General features: G+C 41.2%; 2 protein-coding genes across 2 annotated transcripts in view; one reads left to right on the top strand and one right to left on the bottom strand.

The window, feature by feature from the left end:
* Positions 1 to 19,148, bottom strand: part of LOC143297332 (U3 small nucleolar RNA-associated protein 15 homolog) — a 117,201-nt gene extending 98,053 nt beyond the window's left edge. The window contains exons 1-4 of the mRNA XM_076609623.1: positions 18,991 to 19,148; positions 15,223 to 15,315; positions 6,076 to 6,257; positions 4,484 to 4,607 (exon numbers count right to left, since the gene is read on the bottom strand). Of these exons, the coding sequence (XP_076465738.1) occupies positions 4,484 to 4,607; positions 6,076 to 6,257; positions 15,223 to 15,315; positions 18,991 to 19,083 (492 nt within the window). The 5' untranslated portion in view covers positions 19,084 to 19,148. The remainder of the gene's footprint in view (positions 1 to 4,483; positions 4,608 to 6,075; positions 6,258 to 15,222; positions 15,316 to 18,990) is intronic.
* A 479-nt stretch (positions 19,149 to 19,627) lies between these two features.
* Positions 19,628 to 20,304, top strand: part of LOC143297032 (uncharacterized) — a 220,293-nt gene continuing 219,616 nt past the window's right edge. Inside the window, exon 1 of the mRNA XM_076609198.1 lies at positions 19,628 to 20,026. Within this exon, the coding sequence (XP_076465313.1) occupies positions 19,982 to 20,026 (45 nt within the window). The 5' untranslated portion in view covers positions 19,628 to 19,981. The remainder of the gene's footprint in view (positions 20,027 to 20,304) is intronic.

The raw sequence follows: 20,304 nt of genomic DNA on the forward strand, positions 1-20,304 counted from the left end.
CTTTAGCAGTAAGGTAAGTCAAGAAGAAGTAGTAGAAAAAAAAAAAATCACACACAATCAACTGCTTACGTTATTTGAGATTGCTGAACGCTCTTGGCTAAGAAGAGAGAACATAAGCCCTAGTCATACACTGCATTGCATTGCACAGTGCAGTGCAGCACTACCACTTTTTTTTTTCTTCTTTTTTTTTGTTGTTGTTTTTGTTTTTTGTTTTTTTCTTTCTTTCTTTTCTTTTTCTTTCTTTTTTTTTTTTTCAACTCAGTGCAACTTTTTTTACTCTCAAAGTGGATATATCTTTTTCTACAGATTTTTGTCAAGGACAACTCTTTTGTTGTCACGGGTTCTTTTATGTGCACTACTTGCACGCTGCACACGATACCTCTGTCTCATCCATATGACTAGCACCCAGATAACTACTCAAGAACTAGTGGAGGAGTGTGGGGTTGGGGAGTAAGAATTATGATCGGATACTGTCGTCGTTGTACATATTTTGTTTCCCTCTGTCATTTGTGCAGTTTATAATCATGAAGGAAAGAGTGCAGAATATGCACTACATACATCCTATGTCCTTCTTCTGTATACTATGTCCTATGTCTTATTACATTTCTTTTTCTTATTCATGCATTAATCTAATGTTGTATATTATAGCCGTATTGTTTAGTATAAAGTTTTGTGCACTGTAAGAAAATGAATGAATAAAAATATTTGGTAAAAAGAAAAAAAAAAATCCTGATCGGAATATGAGACTTGAACCCCTGCAAACTTGCTTTCCCGGTGGGGCACATTATAACCACCAGGCCAGCTGACCAGCTTCAAGTTTCAGTTTCTCAAGGAGGCATCACTGAGTTCAGACAAATCCATAAACACCACACCACATCTGCCAAACAGATGCCTGAAAGCAGCATAATAGCCCTACCAGCTAACCATCCTTTCAACTGCAAGGCCCACAACATTTATAAAATTATACTACACTCACAAGAGAAACAGTATCATATGTGAAGGTCATCACCACCCATACACCCCCCCCACCCTGAGCCCCCACTTCCTACAATCCACCAGACTAAAATAAATAATGAACAGCCTGGACACAGTAAATTAAAACTGTACTAATTTTCTTCTAAAAGAAAAAAAAAAGGTTTTCACTAAATCACAGCACACAGACAAGAGTTGAGTCCACTTGGGACTCGCCTTCAGAAAATGTTTGGGCTTGCCAACTAATGACCCAACAAAGGGTCCATCCCCTATGTATCTGTTCAGAGCCAGGCCTTGGCTCTACCATCATGGAGACTTTACAAGCAACACTATCAATACCACAGATTTACACAGTTGCAGTTTTAGCACTGTGGTTAAGGTTTCTGAAATTCTTCTTCTTCTATGTTTGTGGGCTGTGACTCGCACATTCACTCATACGTGTGAGTGGGATTTTCACATGCTGGGCTGTTTCTTTAACCCTACCATGTAGACAGCCATACATACAAGTTTTCTGGGGCATGCATGAGGCGTGTGTTCTTGTTTCCATAACCCACAGATGTCTGGTGATGTATAGTATATTTAATGGTCATTGGTCATGAAAAGAGAACAATCTTTTTTTAAGCAAGGTGGCCACATGTCCAACCTTCTAGTAAGACGCTAACAAAAGTGACGGTTGTATAAAGACACCCTCTCAGAATCTGGACAGTTGAAACAAAAGAACATTAAATTTCGTTTCCTCTCTCTCTCTCTCTCTCTCTCTGTGAGGTTACCATGGAATTAGTCTTGGCAACAAAATCTGGATATTGATATATTACACGCTGGAGGGAAAAAAACAGTACTCTTAGCCTTGAAATGGTATCACTAGTATAGTGGTAACAGGCATGAACAACTTTGGGGTGGGGGGGAGCGCAGGGGCAGGGGAAGGTGCTGTTTTGGAATTTGTTTTTTTTCAGGGTGTGTTTTTTTGCTGTTGTTTTTCTTGGGGCTGAAGGGAATCTCCAGATGGGAGGAGGGAGCCTGGGGGTGGGCAGGGGCAGAGGGGGGAAGGTGGGCAAAAGAAGTATCTTTCAAACTGACACTGTCACCTTGATCAACCACTTTCAGTGGATTTCAGACACACCACATCCATGAGTACAGTGTGAACAAAAGAGGCAAGGCCTTCAAGACTCACTTGTGATACACTTTTTTAAAAAATCTCATCGTTAAAATGTGTTCTGTATTTGTTATTATAAAGCTTCAGGTTGAAAAAAAAAAGAAAAAAAAAAGAAGTCCTAACCAGATTCAAACCCCGCGTGTTTGTGTGAGAAGAAACTGTCTTACCCATTACACTATCGTGGCTCCTTAACTGACGTTCTAAAATTTAATATTTGAACATACTTTTTTAAAGGGTGATAAATCAATTGCGGTATTCGCAGTGAGAACCCTGTTTAAATCATATTATTCTGGTGTATCTTGGGCATTCAAAAAATCTTTTAGGGCAATAAAAAAAATTCTTTTTAAGTCCGCGGTAAAGGAGACGTGGCTATCGCTGCAATCACACTGCAACATTTAGCCGTTTTCTCTAGATCTAGATAGATGTACAAGTTTAGTTACACCCGCCGGGAATGTAGTACGACACGGTCGATTCAATTTCTCTTTTATGTTCATTTTAGTTTTAGTTTTAAAGTTGATATGAAAATTTAGTATTTTGTTTAACTAACAACATGCAGAGCAAAGTACAAGTACTTCTAAACGTCGTATGAAGTGAAAAGGTCTTCATTTTGAGAAAAGTCAAGACTGGAATTTTTTTGTTTCATCATGACCAGTTCAAGGGTATTAACTGGCATGGTTTACAATTTTTAACTGTGAATTCCGACTGATTCTGTGGATATTTTTATGGCAGTTTGGGGCATAATCCAGTAAGTGATGAGGTGTTCACAAATCTTTCTCTGCATAAATATTTAACGGTCTCCTTCTCCAACTTTCCATCACATGTTATCATATATTGTCCATTGAATATAGGATTGAACGGGCAGGACAACAGCTTGAAACAAAATGGCGCCGTTCGCGTTCGCGAAGAATATGAGCACGCGCTTTGAATGTGTATAAATATGTGTACGCATCTGATTTTTGCCGATGACCTTCAGGGCTCAGCCAATAGCTCTGTAAAGTCCACTCGTCATATTGATTTTAGTATTTTCCGAAAAAGACCACTTGGGCGAATGAACATAGTGAAAGCCCTGTACACTGAGAGTAAAAGACACAAGCTTTTTATGTATTGAGTATAATTTCAAAATGTAATGTTTAAGATGAGAAAGATCAGTTTAAAGCAAATTAAGTCCCCTAGCATTAATTACAGATTAATTTCCCTTTTTTACTATCTGCACCAAAACGTTTGCAAAATAAATAAAACTTCCATGCTTAACAAAAGAAGTTCCTGTTCGAACAAAAAATGATAATTATGCCTGCTCTTGTTGTTGTGTCAGAATACCAGATCAAAGTGCCAAGTTTAGAGAATACAAAAAATATAAATATAACAGTAAATGCAGTTTGCATATACTTTGGCTTCTTTTTTTAATTTTTTGTGCCCATCCCAGAGGTGCAATATTGTTTTAAACAAGATGACTGGAAAGAACTGAATTTTTCCTATTTTTATGCCCAATTTGGTGTCAACTGACAAAGTATTTGCAGAGAAAATGTCAATGTTAAAGTTTACCACGGACACACAGACACACACAGACAACCGAACACCAGGTTAAAACATAGACTCACTTTGTTTACACAAGTGAGTCAAAAATCACAAAAAAGGCCAAAAATAGCTGTACATGCTCAAAAACTTATCACTGTTGTGACCTTGACCTGTGGGTAAAGTTCAATCAGAAAACATTCTAAGAACTCCTGGTGATACAACTGCGCTTCAGGGCAAGTATCATCAAGCCATAAGACAGGTCTCTTTAAGGAATGAGCACAAAGAGCAATTCCTTGACCTGTGTACTTGAATCAAGGTCGATGTCAACTTGGACAATCATTCTCAGTATATACTGTAAATTTCAAACTGCAGCCCGAGTCCTCAAGTCATCACCCATGACAACACATGCACAAAAAAAAATCCACTGATCATCCTGTGTTCTCATCAGTCCACACGCAACATTTATCACTATCATTTTCGCTTACAGCCCAGCCAACCACACAGGTCCGTTCATGCACAGTCTGGTTCGAAGCGTGGACCTAAAGTGAATAAAATCACAACACACAGGTTTAAGCTGTTAAATGGTTCAACCATCAGCCGGTTCCCCTTGCCATATTGATGCAGAAGAACAGAGAAAAAATAGACTGAAACGACTGGTTTTTTGGGTTTTTTTTTCCTATTTGACATACTGGGGACACAGCCGGAAATACTGTAGAAGTTTGTTTCCTTCTGTTTGAAGTTTATGCAGGGCATTGCTCAGTCGCAGGGCTGAACAAGTTAAAAAGCTAGGAAAGAACGTGTGGGAAAAGAAAATAAGTAAAACAAAACAAACGTGTGACCAACCTTGAATTCCTTGTAGCTCTGGACTTCCCCTTCAGTGGCGATGTCCCACAGGCGCACTGTCTTGTCCTTGGAGGTGGACATGATGGTCTGTTTGTCGGCTAAAAATCTGGTTGCCAGCACCGCACTGAAACAATCATTTCTCACATAATTAATTATCAACCTGTGGACTGTTATCGGAGGCGCCATGGCAGAATCCGTTAAGCACAGGATTTCTAATCGTGCAATCACCAGTGATCTAGGATCGAGGCCCCCGTTTTTTGTGCGTTGTGTAAGTGTTCCTGGGGAAACTCAGATTTTCCTCACTTCACCCAGGTGTGAATGATGTACCTGACTTCAGTCGAGGAAGGTTGTGAAGGCGAAAAGAGAGGACTGGGTCCTGACCTTCCTATGCCAAGCACTAGAAATAGTGTATGTGAAATCACTGGCCCAATGGCCCTAAAATGGTATTGGGCCTTTTATTTAACCTTTCACACTGAATCACTGTCACAGACATTTATAATGTAGTTTTGTTGCCAATAAACTAAGACTGTATGAAGTTCAGATTTTTTTTACGCGACTGCTGTTTTTCACTCTGCTAAGCCCTGTGGGAGTCTGCATACAAGCATGCACACATTCTTGGAACACTGAAACTGAAAAATGCATACCCACCAAAATCTTGATACATGAATTTAACAAATCTTGCACCTGCTCTTGTCTTGTGCACATTTCAAAGAACAGCCATTATCAGAAAAATGACATGCAGCACTAGCAGAACAAAATTTAGGACCATAGATTTTCTGAAAAATACACAATATAAATCAATTATTTGGAATATAAAGGATGCATATATAGTCAATAAAATTATAACTAAAGCCAGTAAAAAAGAATGTTGTCACCAAAGACAGATTATGAAACCAAACCACAACGCATATTTATATGAAAAGCAAACAACTGATAAAAAAAAAACACCTAAATATTCTCTTTGAACAGTTATTGATATCTGACTTCAGGTCTTCTGTGAAATGGAAACACAAATCAGGTTTAGCTGTATGCTTGGAAAGAGCTGTAAAAACAAAAACAAAACAAAACAAAAATTCAATTTAAAGAAAAAAACTAAAGTGGTTCCAAATAAGACTTAAGAGAACACCACAACAATCTGGTCACAATGTTCTGAAAACAATGGGAATCACCAGCAGTGACACCGTCCATTTTGTAGAGATGAGAAAAACACACACAACCACACAACCCTACACACAACTGTAAACATGTCTGTCTAAAATTGTGGGGAAAGCTGTGCAGCAAATCATACATAAGGCAAAAAAAAAAAAAAAAAAAAAAAAAGGTAAAAAGTGTGTTCAAGAATGAATAATGCAGAACCAACCTGACTGTTTGGCAACCATAGTCAAACTCAAATAAAAGACATTACATATTCAATCAAACTCAACAATACAAAAAGAAACAACAAGAAGAAAAAAAAAACACAAAAAAACCACCCAGATATATTTTCACACATGCAACTTTTGGGAGTAACACAACACACATCACACACACACACCCTACCCCCCTACCCCTCCCCTTCCAACCACGTAACATCTGAAACACAACATCCTTACTCTGTGTGTCCGCTCAGGCTGCGCATCATGGCTCGGTTTGTGGGGTCGAAGATCCTGATTTTGCAGTCATCTCCCGCCACCAGCAGTTTCCCGTCTGAGCGGTAGCTGCTGCAGGTGGCCGACTTGGTGAACTGGTTCAGCTTCCGCACCAGCTCGTTGGAACGGGAGCTGTAGATCTGCACCTGCAAACATAAATAGATAATAAATAAATGAAAAATAAATGAATAAATAAATAAATAAATAAACACATAAGTGAATAAATAAACAAACAACAAATGAATAAATGAATTAAGTAATAAATGCACTGAAATGTGGACCTGGAGTCAAGCTGCTCATCTACTCTTCTGTTTTCTTTTTTGTGTTATATTGTAAAAGGACATAATATACCAATATAAGTGCACAAACAAATTAATATAAAAAAAGAAAAATAATTAAATCTAAAGGTGGACTGATGCATTTCTAAGAAAAAACTGAAAAAGGTGGGGTGATTTTGTTGTTGGTTTTTTGGTGTGGTTTTTTTTTTTGTTGTTGTTTTTTTTTGTTCCTGTTGTCTGCAGGTCCTGGCTCATGGCAAGCGCCCAGAGTCCTGCTTGAAAGAATAGGCAGTACATATAAATTCACATTATTATTACTATCATTAACAGCCGCATTCACTCAGTGATCCAAAAAGATACAAAGAGTGCTTGGCCAAGTTGTAAGGAAATAATAGGCTGTACAGCTGATGTACATGTATACATGTGTATGCGTACATTCTATAGAGCAGAAAGCTTTTTGTTAATGGTCCACATACCTAGTGCAAACCCATCATCATGACATTGTCACTCTCAGTGATATTTAATGGCAAGGCCCTTTTACAATCTAATGTATGTAGGAGTCCTCAGCTTGCAAGGTTTAAGAGACAGAGACAGAGAGAACAAGATGAACCTTGTTCAAAGTTGTCTTCCAGTGAGTTCATTTTTCATTCTTTCTTTACTCTCTCTCTCTCTCTCTCTCTCTCTTTTCTCTCTCTCTTTTCTCTTTTTTTTTGTGGTTATTGTTGCTTTTTTTCTGAAGGTGATGGGAGAAGGGATGTGGGGGCAGGATTGTTTATAACTTTTGTGAAGCATGGTGGAACAGAGAGACTGGAAAGAAAGGCAATAAAAAATTATATGAAAAAATTAAAATAAAATAAACACCTTCTGAATCCACATATCACACTTCTTCTAAAACAAAGTATTAGATCTCAGATATTAAAAAAGGAGGGAAGGAGGTGGATAACATTTGAGGAACAGGGTGCGTTTCCAGAGAAGGAAAGAGAACAGGTACCCTACCCCACCCTACCTCTCTTACCCCGCTCCACCTTACCCTTCTAGTTCTACACCCCCCTCCTCCCCCCCCCCAAACCCTCCTGCCCCACCCCCACCAGCATTTACTTGTTTCACAGCCTGTAGTGTAGAAGACAGCAGCTGCTCTTGCCAACCAACAATGCCCTTGGAAGAGGAGGAGTATAGGAATAATATGGGATGAAAGAAGAGAACAGAAGTAAGAGCCACTCACAGCCGGGGAAGAGGGAGTGAAACAGGGTCTGGGGAGGGGGGAGGGGCAGGAGAGAGGGGAGGGGAGGGGGGGAGGAGGGGGAGAATGTGCCTCAATTTCGCTGGATACCCAACTGATGAGGATAAATGATCAGGGCTGCTCAGTCTGTTCCCAGGCAGTTGCACCCTTCTAAGACTCGGGAGTCTGTTGCAGAACAGACAGACACAACAATGGCCACTTTGAGGGAGGGTGGGTGCAGTGGGGGAGGGGGGGGCGGGATATGGCTTGGAAGAGTGCGAAGAACACCTCCACAGACCGTGTGGGGTGGTGGGTGTGTGGGTGGGTGGGTGGGTGGATGAGTGTGAGGGGTTGGGTACTGTGGTACAGAAACCTGACTGAGACAAGAGTCAACTGACAGAGAGACTTGTTAGAGGTTTAGGAGAAAGGTGAGTTGGGGTTTTTTTTTGTTGTTGTTGGTTTGTTTTTGTTTTTTTGTTGTTGTTGTTGTTGTTGTTTTGGTTCCCCCCCCCCCTCTCCGTTTTTTGTTTGTTTGTTTGTTGTACATCCCACTCCCCCTCTAAATGTCTCTCCCACTGCTCTTCTATCCCCCCACCTCCCAAAAAACAACAAAAGCCAAACAAAGAGACAACTGTTGAGAGTTTTGTACTCAAAGAAGTGCAGTTCTTGTGGCACAGCATGGCAGAAATGTCAGCTCTTCAGGAACACAAGTGTCTTGTGTTAATCAAAGTGTTTAACACACACACACACACACACACACACACACACACACACACACACACACAGTGGGACCAGGGAAAATGAACATAAGCAATACAAAATGAAATGTACAGGAAAATCATTCAAATGATACACTGTACCAATCAAAGAGAATAGAACTGCCAATTGCTCAAGCAGTCGATGATAAGAGATTTCTAACAAATCGAGGTCATACTCTCACCATCTGACATGGCAAAGTGGTTAGTATTTCAGAATGATGCCTAAGGGGGTGCAGGTTTAAGTCCCTCATTGATCATAGGTGTTGTATTCTTTTTATCCTTTACCAACTCTTGACAGAACAGCAGGGTTCAATCCTGGTATCAGCAACTGGTGGGTTATACTATTTCAGTATTTGGTGGAGATTCAATATTGATCTTCTAGGCCTCAATCTATGTGCTGCCACGCCAGTGCCTTAACTGCCTTGTGTGTATGCAATACAAATGCAACAGATAAAAAATGTAGGTTATAGACTTATACTTATCGATTTAAGATATTGTAATCCATGAAAGTGTTCGGTATGTTATGGAAACGTCAACATACCCACCATGCACACCCCAGAAAAGAAGAGTATGGATGCCTGCATGATATAAAAGCACATTTGTAGCTCTGTCTTTACAAATGAAATGGGCCTTCCAGTCCAAGAAAGCAGAAAGAATGAATGGATGTACTTTGTGGATGCATCTCTGTGAATGATGCTTGTACTTCCTGACTAGCACTGCAGGTGTCTGCATCTCCAAGGCCTGGCTGATGCAAGATGCAGAGCATGAAAGGAGTTGCAGAATATAACCTTGTCACTTAATCTCAAACCAAAGTAGACTTCAGTAACAGCAACATCCTCATTATACATAATGTATTAATATCATACATGTAGAAAATGACGTTCAGCTGCAAGATACTTTTTTTTTTTTTTAATTTGCTCCTCTGGTCGTGCAAAGTCGTATCTACTGAGATGACTAACTGCCTTAGCAAAGTAGTTAGCAGAAACAAAGGAAAGAGGACTTTGGTGACTGGGATAGGAAGTCACAGATTTGAACCCCGTCAAACTTCAGGCATATCTTTTGTGGGATAGTTAACCCTGGCCATCTAAAACAATGATGGATATATATGTTTATACATGGTATATATTTCATTTATTTGCTTTTCCACAAACCACCTAACTCTGACATCAATAACACTGATTTGGTTGTAGGAATCTTCCCATCTAACAGCACAGCACACATTTATAAATTCATATATTATATATATATATATATATATATATATATATATATATATGAGAAAGAGAGAGAGATTTTATATAGGATGCACTTTGGGGTAGTTATGCTGATGTGGGGAGAAACATCTCCACCATTAACCCACAAGGCACCAGAGGTGTTGCTAACCATGTACCCCACAGGAGCTCAACACCATAAGCGTAACCACTCAGCTACAAGTGCCCCTGTCGATAATGGAAGCATACGCAGTCATCCATGCAACTGTCTAAGCTCATCCACCACACACAGATCGCATGCGGTGCCTGAGTGTATATGTGCGTTTGTGCTTACAACATGTCTAGATGCATTTCTCCCCTGTTTGCAGGCATACACGCATCACTGCAAACAAAGCGAAAAGAGCAAGCTAATGATCACAGTGACGATACTTGAGTTTAACACCCTTGTCATCCCACACCCCTCTTTAACAAGAAAATTACAAAAACAGAACCACCACCACCATCATCATCACCCCTCGCCAGGCAACCACTTCCCCCCTCCGTCCCTACCACACACACACTCACATGCGCACGCACTATCTAAAAACATGCCTAAGCTAAACCTCGCATGTACATGTATTCAAACACACATCCTGCATGCACAAACACTCCAACACACATTTGTGCAAGCACATCACACATGCTTGGATTCACAACACTGCCATGGCAAACATAGCCACTTACAAACATATGTACAAGACACACACACACACACACACACACACACACATTATATGTGCACCTGGATCAGTGGATGTGAACGCATACAGTTACGCACACATGCATACACGTATGCATGCATGCACACATTACCACACATGCATACTGTATATTCGTATCCAATATGTCATAGCCACACACATGCATACACACTCATTCCAGTTTTTCACACCTGCACCCATATCCTTCTGTAGGTTGTATTTTTTGTGCACTTCTACAAGATCTGCCCCACTATTCCACGTTCCTCTAACACACATGCACACAGACAACACTACCAGTACCACCAACACCAACACCCAACCTCAGACTTACATTAAAACCCCACCCCCACACCCCACCCATCCACCTCCCTGTCTTCACCGCTCTCCCTCCCAATCTACTCCCCTCCACACACACACATCCACACTTCCACATGTCTCTCAGCACCTACCCCCAACAACACCTCCCAGGCTGGAGGTGGAATTAACTCCATGGATCAACCTCCCAGTCCCAGGCCCTTGCCCCCCCACCATTAATCAGACAGGGTTATTTACATTCCTGCAAACACCCCCCCACCCCCCTGACCCACCCTTGGGACTATTCTGCCTCCTCCCCCACCCCTCTTTCTCTGCAACTATAACAAAGACCCCCATCCCTCCCCCAAACAACCCCACCCCCACCCCCCACAATCACCCTACTCTGCAAACCCCTACTACTCCTGTTCTCCTCCTTTCTCTGGAACTAAAAGGACCCCCACCACCAGCCCACCACCCACACATGCCTCTTACCAAGATGTACATTTACCAGTTAAAAGTGTCTAATTAAACCCTCCCAGACCAAGAAATTCTTCCTTCCAAACCGAGGCATACGAGGGGTGGGGTGCAGGGTGGGGAGGGGGGGGAGGGCGGGGAGAACAGACTGACAAGTAAGAGTAGGCCAAAGCAGATCACAAACACAATAAACATTTCCGGGGTCCTGAGAATGGAAAGAAAGAAAGGGAGGAAGGAGGGAAGGAGGGAGGGGAGACAGGGGTGTGAATGGTGCCGGTGCTGTTGCTGAGCGAAAGAAAGAAACAAACAACTCGCGTGGCAACAAAGAAGTGGAGGGAGGGGGGGGGGGGGGGGGGGGGGGGGGGGGAGGTGCAGGAAAACAGGCGAAAGGAGAATCCCAATTCTATATATTTCAGAGGAGGAGAAACATGGAGAGGGAGCGAGTGAGAAAGAGGGGTGGGACAGAAGAAACAGGGGAACAGGAGGAGGTGGGGGCAGGGGAGAGAGATCCAAGGAGGGGGTTGGGGGAATGAACAAGAACAACAACAATCTATGGGGGAGCAACAAAGCAGATTCATTGAGATTGCTGCGGGAGTGAGGCGGGAAAAGAAGTTCTAAGCAAACTTCAAAACAACGGTCCCAGACAAAGTTGGTTACAAAAATGATGTTCTGAAGATACTGGTATAAAAGGAAAGAGTGTGTGTGTGGGGGGGGGGGAGGAAGGGAGAGAATGAGAGAGAGCTGAAAGAGAGGGATCGAGAGATAGAGACAGGAAGAGAGAGACTCAGAGAGAGTGAGAGGCTGACAGTGAGGGGGGTGGGGGATATGGGGGTGTGAGTGACAGAGAGTGGGAGGGAGGGAGAGGGAGAGAATGAAAAGAAAATTAATGAAGAAACCACACTAACACTCACCCTTTCTCAACACCCGCAAATCCAACATTGTTAAGTGTCAAGCGGAGGAATGAGGAAGAGAAAAAATCAATTATCTTTTGCGGAGGAATGAGGAAGAGAAAAAATCAGTTATCTTTTTACCAACTCTGTACCTTACTGGTGCAGGTCCAGCCATCCCCCTTCTTCAACCCCCCCCCCCCTTCCCCAAAGAAAGCTTCCCCCTTCAACTCCAAACATCACTCACCCCCACATGTATACAAGTAAGTACATCTAAAAGAACCTCTCACTGTACAACAAGTTCCACTCATACTGAAGCGTGATATCGTCCAAATCTATCTAAATGGACTGTCAGTTTTCTTCAATGCTGCTTCCTTACTACTACTGGCAGCAGACTCACAGTCAGAGAGAGAAGTAAACCCCCACCCCATTCCCACTTCCACCACTACCCAGACAAGTACTACCCATACATACATGCATACAACCACTGGCACATCAAGATAGTGGGGTGATAAGGGTTCTGCTAACACTCTCTTCTGACAGTGTTTCCAGAACTTTCCCCTTCAAAGAAAGACCCAGGGAATGGGGAGGCGTGGGGGGGGGGGGGGGTGCGGAGGAGGGCTGGATACACTGTGTGGTCTGTTGGAATGGAAGGAAGAAGTGTGGGGTGGGGTAAGGGGTGGGGGTGGGGGGGTCAGACAGGGCAACTTCACAGTTAATTCCAAACCAAAGCCCTTTCTCCTCCATCACACTGCATGTGCCAAAAACACACTGCCCAATCGACAGTCCTTCCCCCCCCCCCTTTTCTTTTTTCTTTTTTTATCCCCTCGACTGCTGAACCCTGATGAAACAGAGATCAGAGTGGCACAAAGTTTTAAAAGTGCAAGAACCGCTTCTTGCGTAGTTTTAATTAAGCGGTGTGTGATGATACTGATGATTCTGATGAGTAAAAGAAATGCAATCCAAAGAGGAAGAAGTCCAAATGAAGAATGGTAACCAACATCCTGACCTGTAACCGCAGTCGTATAATACATCACTATCAGTTTACCAATACAGCTCTCTGTACTGACGAGCGTAAGGACAGCAGCCAAGGGGTTAAAGGTGTTTTCTTTCCCATCTTCCTTATGTTCTCTGCTCAGAGGAGAGAAAAGGAACCTGAAAGGTGTGGGAAGTGTTGTAACCATAAAGCACTGAATGGTGAAATAAGTTCATTGCTTGTTTCAGAAGTGGGTCCATTTCTTTCTTGTTTACTAACTACGCTTCTGACGAATGCGCATGCAGTAGCGACAAGCATGCCATATTCTTTATAGTGCAGCAGTAAACAATCACTGCACAACAGTAAGCAATCTCCATGGCCCTCTACACAGCATAGAAGAGTGCAGTTTTAGGGCACTTCAAAAGCTTGCCTGCCTACTAAGTCTTGCTGGCTTCTTACAACTTTGGTTTGTATCTCTTGTGACATAGTTGTCTTTAAGCCCCACTTCCCACCACACACACACTCATTCCCTCCCCATCTCTGAGACATCTCTTTCTCTCTCTTTCTACCACTACAACCCCTACCACAAACATCTCCAAAACCTCCCACAAATGGCAACAACCTTACCAAGGCATGAATTTTCTGTCACTGATTGAAACAGGTAACTTGTCAGTGTCACACTCAAAATCACATCATATCATTATGATTATAATTTTGTGCAGAACACACACACACACACACACACACACACACACACACACACACACACACATATATATATATATATATATATATATATATATATATATATCCCCCAAGCTAGAAATAATTAAATCAACAGTCCAAAATTAGAATGAATAACTCCTCTATTATTACACTGAAACTTAACTGCTGACATGCATTCTTCTCTGCCTATACTGAATTGGTGAATACCTTATGATAATCTGGTTTTCACCAAGTTTGACCAGCTGCAATCTCAAACTCAAAGCACTACTGGACCTTCACAAGGAAGAGGTGAAAAATAATATCAAACAAATTATACAATCAATGAATCATCATTGATTAGGTCTGGTTAAACCATATCCAGTTATTTTTTGTAAAATCAATCAAACCAACTTCCGACTGAAAACAGAAACTGAAGAAATAACCACTGAACACATCTCTCCAAGAAGCAAAACTCTAACCAGTCCCATAGATCTCCATCTGTCTCAGGGCTACACAAAACCCCATCTCTGTCTATCTCACGTACACATCGTACACACGTGGGTTATGATACCACTTCCAAAGATCAGTCTCTCCAAAGCTAGCCTTCTAGTACTCAGGAGAATATTCGTGAAATGAAATCAAAATCAGAAATGTCATCTACAGTGATGGACCCTTCAAAGTTCATACAATAAAATGTCCATCCCTCTGTCTCCAAGAAAACCAGTCGTATCACATGACAACACCGTCGTGACTTTTTGGAGTACAATATAATTTCAGACATATCTGCCAACTAATGAAATGTACCTCCCCTGCCCCCACCCCCAGTCCCCTTCTTTCCTGCCTCCTTCTCCACTCTGTATTAATTCCTGGTCTGTTCTTCAATTTCCTGTTATTAAAGTTTGTTGTTACTTCTTTTTTTGTTCAATTTAGGCTCATAATTGGACTCTCTTTTATAAGCTCTATCTTTCTCTCTTTCTAACAGTAAAACACACACATACACACACATACACACACTCTCTCTGTGTTTATTTGATCCTGTGTGTTTGTTCATCCCAAATATTCTGCAGTGCAATTTGTTGCTCCATCCCATTACTGTTTGTCATTCATTAGTGTGTGCCTATCCTTCATCCATGTTTTTCTTACTTTCTGTTCATCGCTGCTTACTTTTAATAGCTTTGCTGTATCTGATTATTTGGTGTATGTTTTCTTTTGACACATTCTGGGTTGTTGGTTGTTGTTTTTTTCCTTCTGATTTCTCTATTCTTTCTTTCTTTCTCTGCCTCCCCCTTTCCCTTCTACAACCAATATGAAGTGGAAAAAAAAAAAAACACAAAAGACACATAAACATACTATTAATACTGTTACTATGTGTACTACTGCTGGTTCCACGACTTTAAACTCTTTAACTCCTGATAATAACAACACTTATCAACAGCAACGCTGCTGCCATGGTGACATAAACTCAGAAAAAAACTCTGAACATCAAACTGTATTCATATATAATTCATATATGTTTTTTGACAGACTGCAATGGCTAGTAAAATTTGGGAAAAGTGTGGGTGCCCTTACCCGAGCAGAAGAGGTGACAGCCATGTTGAATGGTGCCACTGGGCTGAATTCAATATGTGTGACATGGCCAAATTCTTTCTTCGTTATTGGTTGCTGAAACACACACACACAAAAAGATTTATTATGAAATAGCAAAATGGATGTTTCCCCAATTTATATCTAATAATATAACAACAATAATAATAATAAGATTACAGTAATGACAATGACATAAAAATGTTAGTGCAGAGTATTTATTTGTCTTCTAAGTTCTATAATCCAATATTGTTCATAACAATAATACTCTATACTCAACCATCCATCCACACACACACACACACACACACATGCACACACACACACAAACAACACATACACACACTCAGATTTTTGACAAATGAAAAGAAAGGAGAAAGGAGGTTTGTTGGAGAAAAAGAACATGTCATGCGTGTGTGTGTGTGTGTGTGTGTGTGTGTGTGTGTGTGTGTGTGTGTGACTGTAGTAGTAGTGTAGCAGTAGTAGTAGTAGAAGTAACAGTAGTGATAGTAGTAGTAGTAGTAGTCCAGTAGTGTGTCTCTGCTGTATTACTAATTTAGCTTTCTTGGAGCTCAGTAGGTTGACACCTTGCACACACACACACACACATATATACGATGCTCCCACCCCACCCCACGGAAAAGCCTCCGATATTGAAAACAAACAACATGATCTTGTGCTTAAGCGATTATCCAATATGCAAGAGAGAAAAAAAACAAAAAAAAAACAAGCAGAATAAAAGAACCAAAATTAAAAACCTCTAAAACTGCACACTAGCAAGGTATCAAAGTCAGTGCTCTATCATTCACATGTGTTTACATATATATATATATATATATATATATATATGTATGTGTGTGTGTGTGTGTGTGTGTGTGTGTGTGTGTGTGTGTATACACATTGACTAACACACACACAAACACAAACACACACACACACACAGAGCAGTCTGAAAGTAAGAACTGTGAACATGGGAGTATGACTTAAACTACAATGAAATATGAACACTGGTTCCACTAAGCCGTTTCGTTTGTATATGTGTGTAAATTACAAGTATAATAAATAAATAATGAATCATTATATCAATACTTGAAAAAGGTAATACCATTAAGAGCAATGAACATTTAAACAGTCATGTTGTTATTTAAGTAGGTCATCATTAAGAGAAGTACTCAGACATGTATACATAAAAGACAGATCACACACACACACACACACACACATACACATCAACACGTACATCCACACACAGTGTTATTTTCATCTCAAAGTAAATGTAACTAGACATACGAAGTAGGTCAAACATAATTACATATACAGTTATTTTTAAGTGTAAATTGCATTGAAACTTTACAAAGTAGGTCATCATTAAGAAAAGTACTCAGATATGTATATAGAACAGGTCAAACACACACACACACACACACACACACACACACACATTCATCAACAAACACATCCACATCTTCTATCTAGTAAGTTACTTTCATCTCAAAGTAAATGTAACTAGGCATACAAAATAGATCAAACATATACATATATATATATATATATGATAGTCAGTCGTGTCCGACTATGACCATCAGAACAGCAGAGGAGGCAACTGCTCTTCCGACTATTTGGGCTAGAATTTGATTATAGTGGAGAGTGTCTTGCCCAAGTTACATCCCCACTCTCTCGGCCAAGAGGGTTTTAGGACAGTCGGCGTTGGGACGGTTCCCAAAGGCCAACTAGCCCCCAAGGCTGCAGCACTAAGAGCCAGTGCAATTTTGCCTCCTAGTTTGAGAGTCATAGTCCTTCACAAAAGACTAAGCTGTAAATGATTTACCATTGACTGGAGAAACCATTGAAAATACAGCTCTCACTTTGCCGTAGGCCCAAATGTAAATTTATGTCAATCTGTGATATAAGCCAAGTGTAGTGCAGGCCCAAACATATACAGTGACATACACACATGTATGCACACACTCATACACATGCATGTATATAAATAGCAAAAAATACTGTGTGTACATATACAGTATACTACTGCTATAAAGTGCTCTACCACTACAGTAAGTACAACAGAAACACCTGTTTACCCTTCGCAAATTCAACATATCAATCGTTAGACATCTGTTTATATTCATGATCATACATTCCTTTCATTTGATGGATCATAATGCGTGATCAGGTATGACTGTGTGATAAACTTACCTTCAGTAAGTGTCCACGTTTTTGTTTTGTTTTGTTCTTTGTTGTTTTTATTTAATGTCTAACCACATGTGCAACTCAAATCATTAAGATATATATATATATATATATATATATTAGAGAGAGAGAGGGTGTGGGGGAGGGGTGCCATAAGTCATATACATGTGTGTGTACAGTGTTACTGTTAGTGTGCAAATTTGTGGATGTGGGAAAGCCATAGGTGTAGGCAGGGGTAGCCTGAGGAGTGGGAGACACTGTATTTTCAACTTCTGTACATAATGTACATGTATGTATTTGTACATGTATACATGATGCACTGATATAGTCATGTCTCAGTACCCTCACTCTACACTATACGTGTGTGTCTTTATAAAAAGAATTATATAATACATTTGTTGCAATGTGCAGTGTATGTCACTCTGTGTGTGTCAGTGTTATATGCATGTGGTTTTATTTTAATGTTTAGTGAGTGCATGTGTGTGTGTGTGTGTGTGTTTGTAAGCATGCATATATAATAATACATATACATGTATCATTGTATGTGTTCACTGCTGTGTGTATGTGTCCATCACAGCATCAGTGTGTGTGTTGTGTACATCACTATCACTATGTGTGCACAGTTTATATGTGTGTGCGTGTGCGTGTGTGTGTGTGTAAGAGCTGAGAAACATATTAAACTCAGATTGATAGACATGTAAGTATATATTTCAGTGAATATAGATCAGATTGATTGGAGTACATTACTGCTGACAAAGTGACAGAGACTGCATGAGACTAGTGCGGTGAGAGTGAATACTGTTATTGTGAGTGACAGCATGAATACCAGGCAACGAATTAGGAAAGAAAAACATATAATTTCCTTCCATGATAGTGACCACAGTCAATTGTTGTTATACTGATAATAAAAAATTCTGTCAATAATGGGGGGTCTGCAGGAGAGCTTCTTGTGTCGATAGTGTCTGTCTCGGGTAATGTTCAACTTTTGAATACTAAACTCAGGGGGGCTGTTTAGACGAAAAACAAAGGGTGTCTTAGGCTCACCTCGATGCGCTAAGTTGAATGGAACCCTCAGCTAAGCTGTACGACCACTACTACTGCGACAATTTTATACACAGTAAGCTCAGCCGATCACAACCAGAGCAACTACCTGCAAGCCATTTTGACTGCTGATCACGCGGGTGGTCGCGTCATCAATCTCTGTGTTTTATTCTAAAGTTGAAGACTACCTTACTGTGTATAAAAATTGTCGCTGTTTCATGGGAAAGTAGTGGTCGTACAGCTTAGCTGAGGGTTCCACTGTTAATTAAAAGGCTGGCCACCAACCACCAGTAGACCAGCTAAGTCCTCCCCTCCCCCCCATGTCGCTACTAACGCCAGTCATCTGGATTCTGCGACATTAATCTACAGAAACAGAAAAAAACAGAAACAGAAAAAGGAACACGTGTGTCACTGTTTATAACCGAGACTAAGACCGCAGGGGCATATTTACTCCTTCCAGGCAAGAGTCACAGAAACTACGTTACAGTTGCATCAAAAATGTCCCAAACAACGTTTACTTACATCAAGGTTCGCCCAGTACCGAGTATCTTCGGTACTAGCCTCCCCAAACGTTAGCGGGTTCACAATCACAGTCTTCTTGAACGAAGTCGCCATTTTGCTAAGAGGGGTAACTCTGTTCAGCTCGCTAAATCCTTCCTCCCTTCCCACCTTCCCTCATCAAGGAAAGAGAACTCTTCCCTTCAGCTGCAACCCTCTCCCCTCCCTTTCTTCCCTCCCCTTTCTCTCCACCTTCCCCCCTCCCCATCTCCACTCCCACCTAACCACCACCACCACCCCTTCCCCCCAACACACACACACGGTAACTGTTCCGCGAGACATGGGAAGAGAGAAGAGATAGGAGGGGCCGGAGAGAGAGAGAGAGAGAAGGGAAAGGGGGAGGGGTAAAAATGGTCGGGACAGCAAGCGAGAGCGAGAAAGAAATGATGGTCTAACTCTATACCACAATACAAGCCCTCGAGATACGTCGCGCTTGCGCGCATAATCACCGCAAACTCGGCAGTCCGCATCGCGCTCTGATTGCACGCGCAGCGGCGGAAGGGGCGAGTTTGAGGGGGGTCACGTGATCTGTCAGTGCATAAATTAATTCCGCCATCGAATCATGAGCGCGGACGGGCTGGGGGGGATGGGGAATCTTTGATCAAGCGCCCGCTGCCAGCGATCGAGCGGTTTTACTAAAACCTTGATCAAAAGGCGAGAGAGACGCCTTCCGAAAGCGAGCGCGGCGCTGGGAGGCGAGGCCTGTTTTTAAGTAAAAAGATCGCCCAACCAGGGAGTAATACTGACAAGCGGAAAAAAGGTGTTCAACTTGCTTCTTCTGCTACTTCTACTACTACTGAAGTCGGACTTAATCGTCTTCCTTTTCACCTCCCACACACCCCATCCAAACTTGACTGGTGTTTATTTTGAAGTAGTGGATCATCCTCCTTGTCATCATCATCATTCCACTGGTTTGTTTGTTTGATTGATTGATTGTTTGACTATCTGGCTGACCATGGCCGAAGTCTTGGAGCCGCAGGATCATCGCAGTGACAGTGTGGTGAGTTTCTTATGAGATTGTGATTATAGATATTATTATTATTGATGTCATGGTTATCGTGATCAAATTGAAAGATCCGTTTGTTTGTGTGTGTTTTTCGGGTTCTCGTTTTGATGTGTATTTTGTTAAATCGTTTGAAAAGGAAAAGAAAGGTTTTTTTTGTTGTTTTTTTTTAAAGCAAAATGTACTGATTGTTCATTTTTGATATAACAAAAATTTTCAACAGTGATTTTTTTTCCGGTTTGGAAAACTTTGTTGTTGTTGTTTATACTGTGGCT

This window comes from Babylonia areolata, chromosome 22 (assembly GCF_041734735.1).
Source record: "Babylonia areolata isolate BAREFJ2019XMU chromosome 22, ASM4173473v1, whole genome shotgun sequence".
Lineage (NCBI taxonomy): Eukaryota > Metazoa > Mollusca > Gastropoda > Neogastropoda > Buccinidae > Babylonia > Babylonia areolata.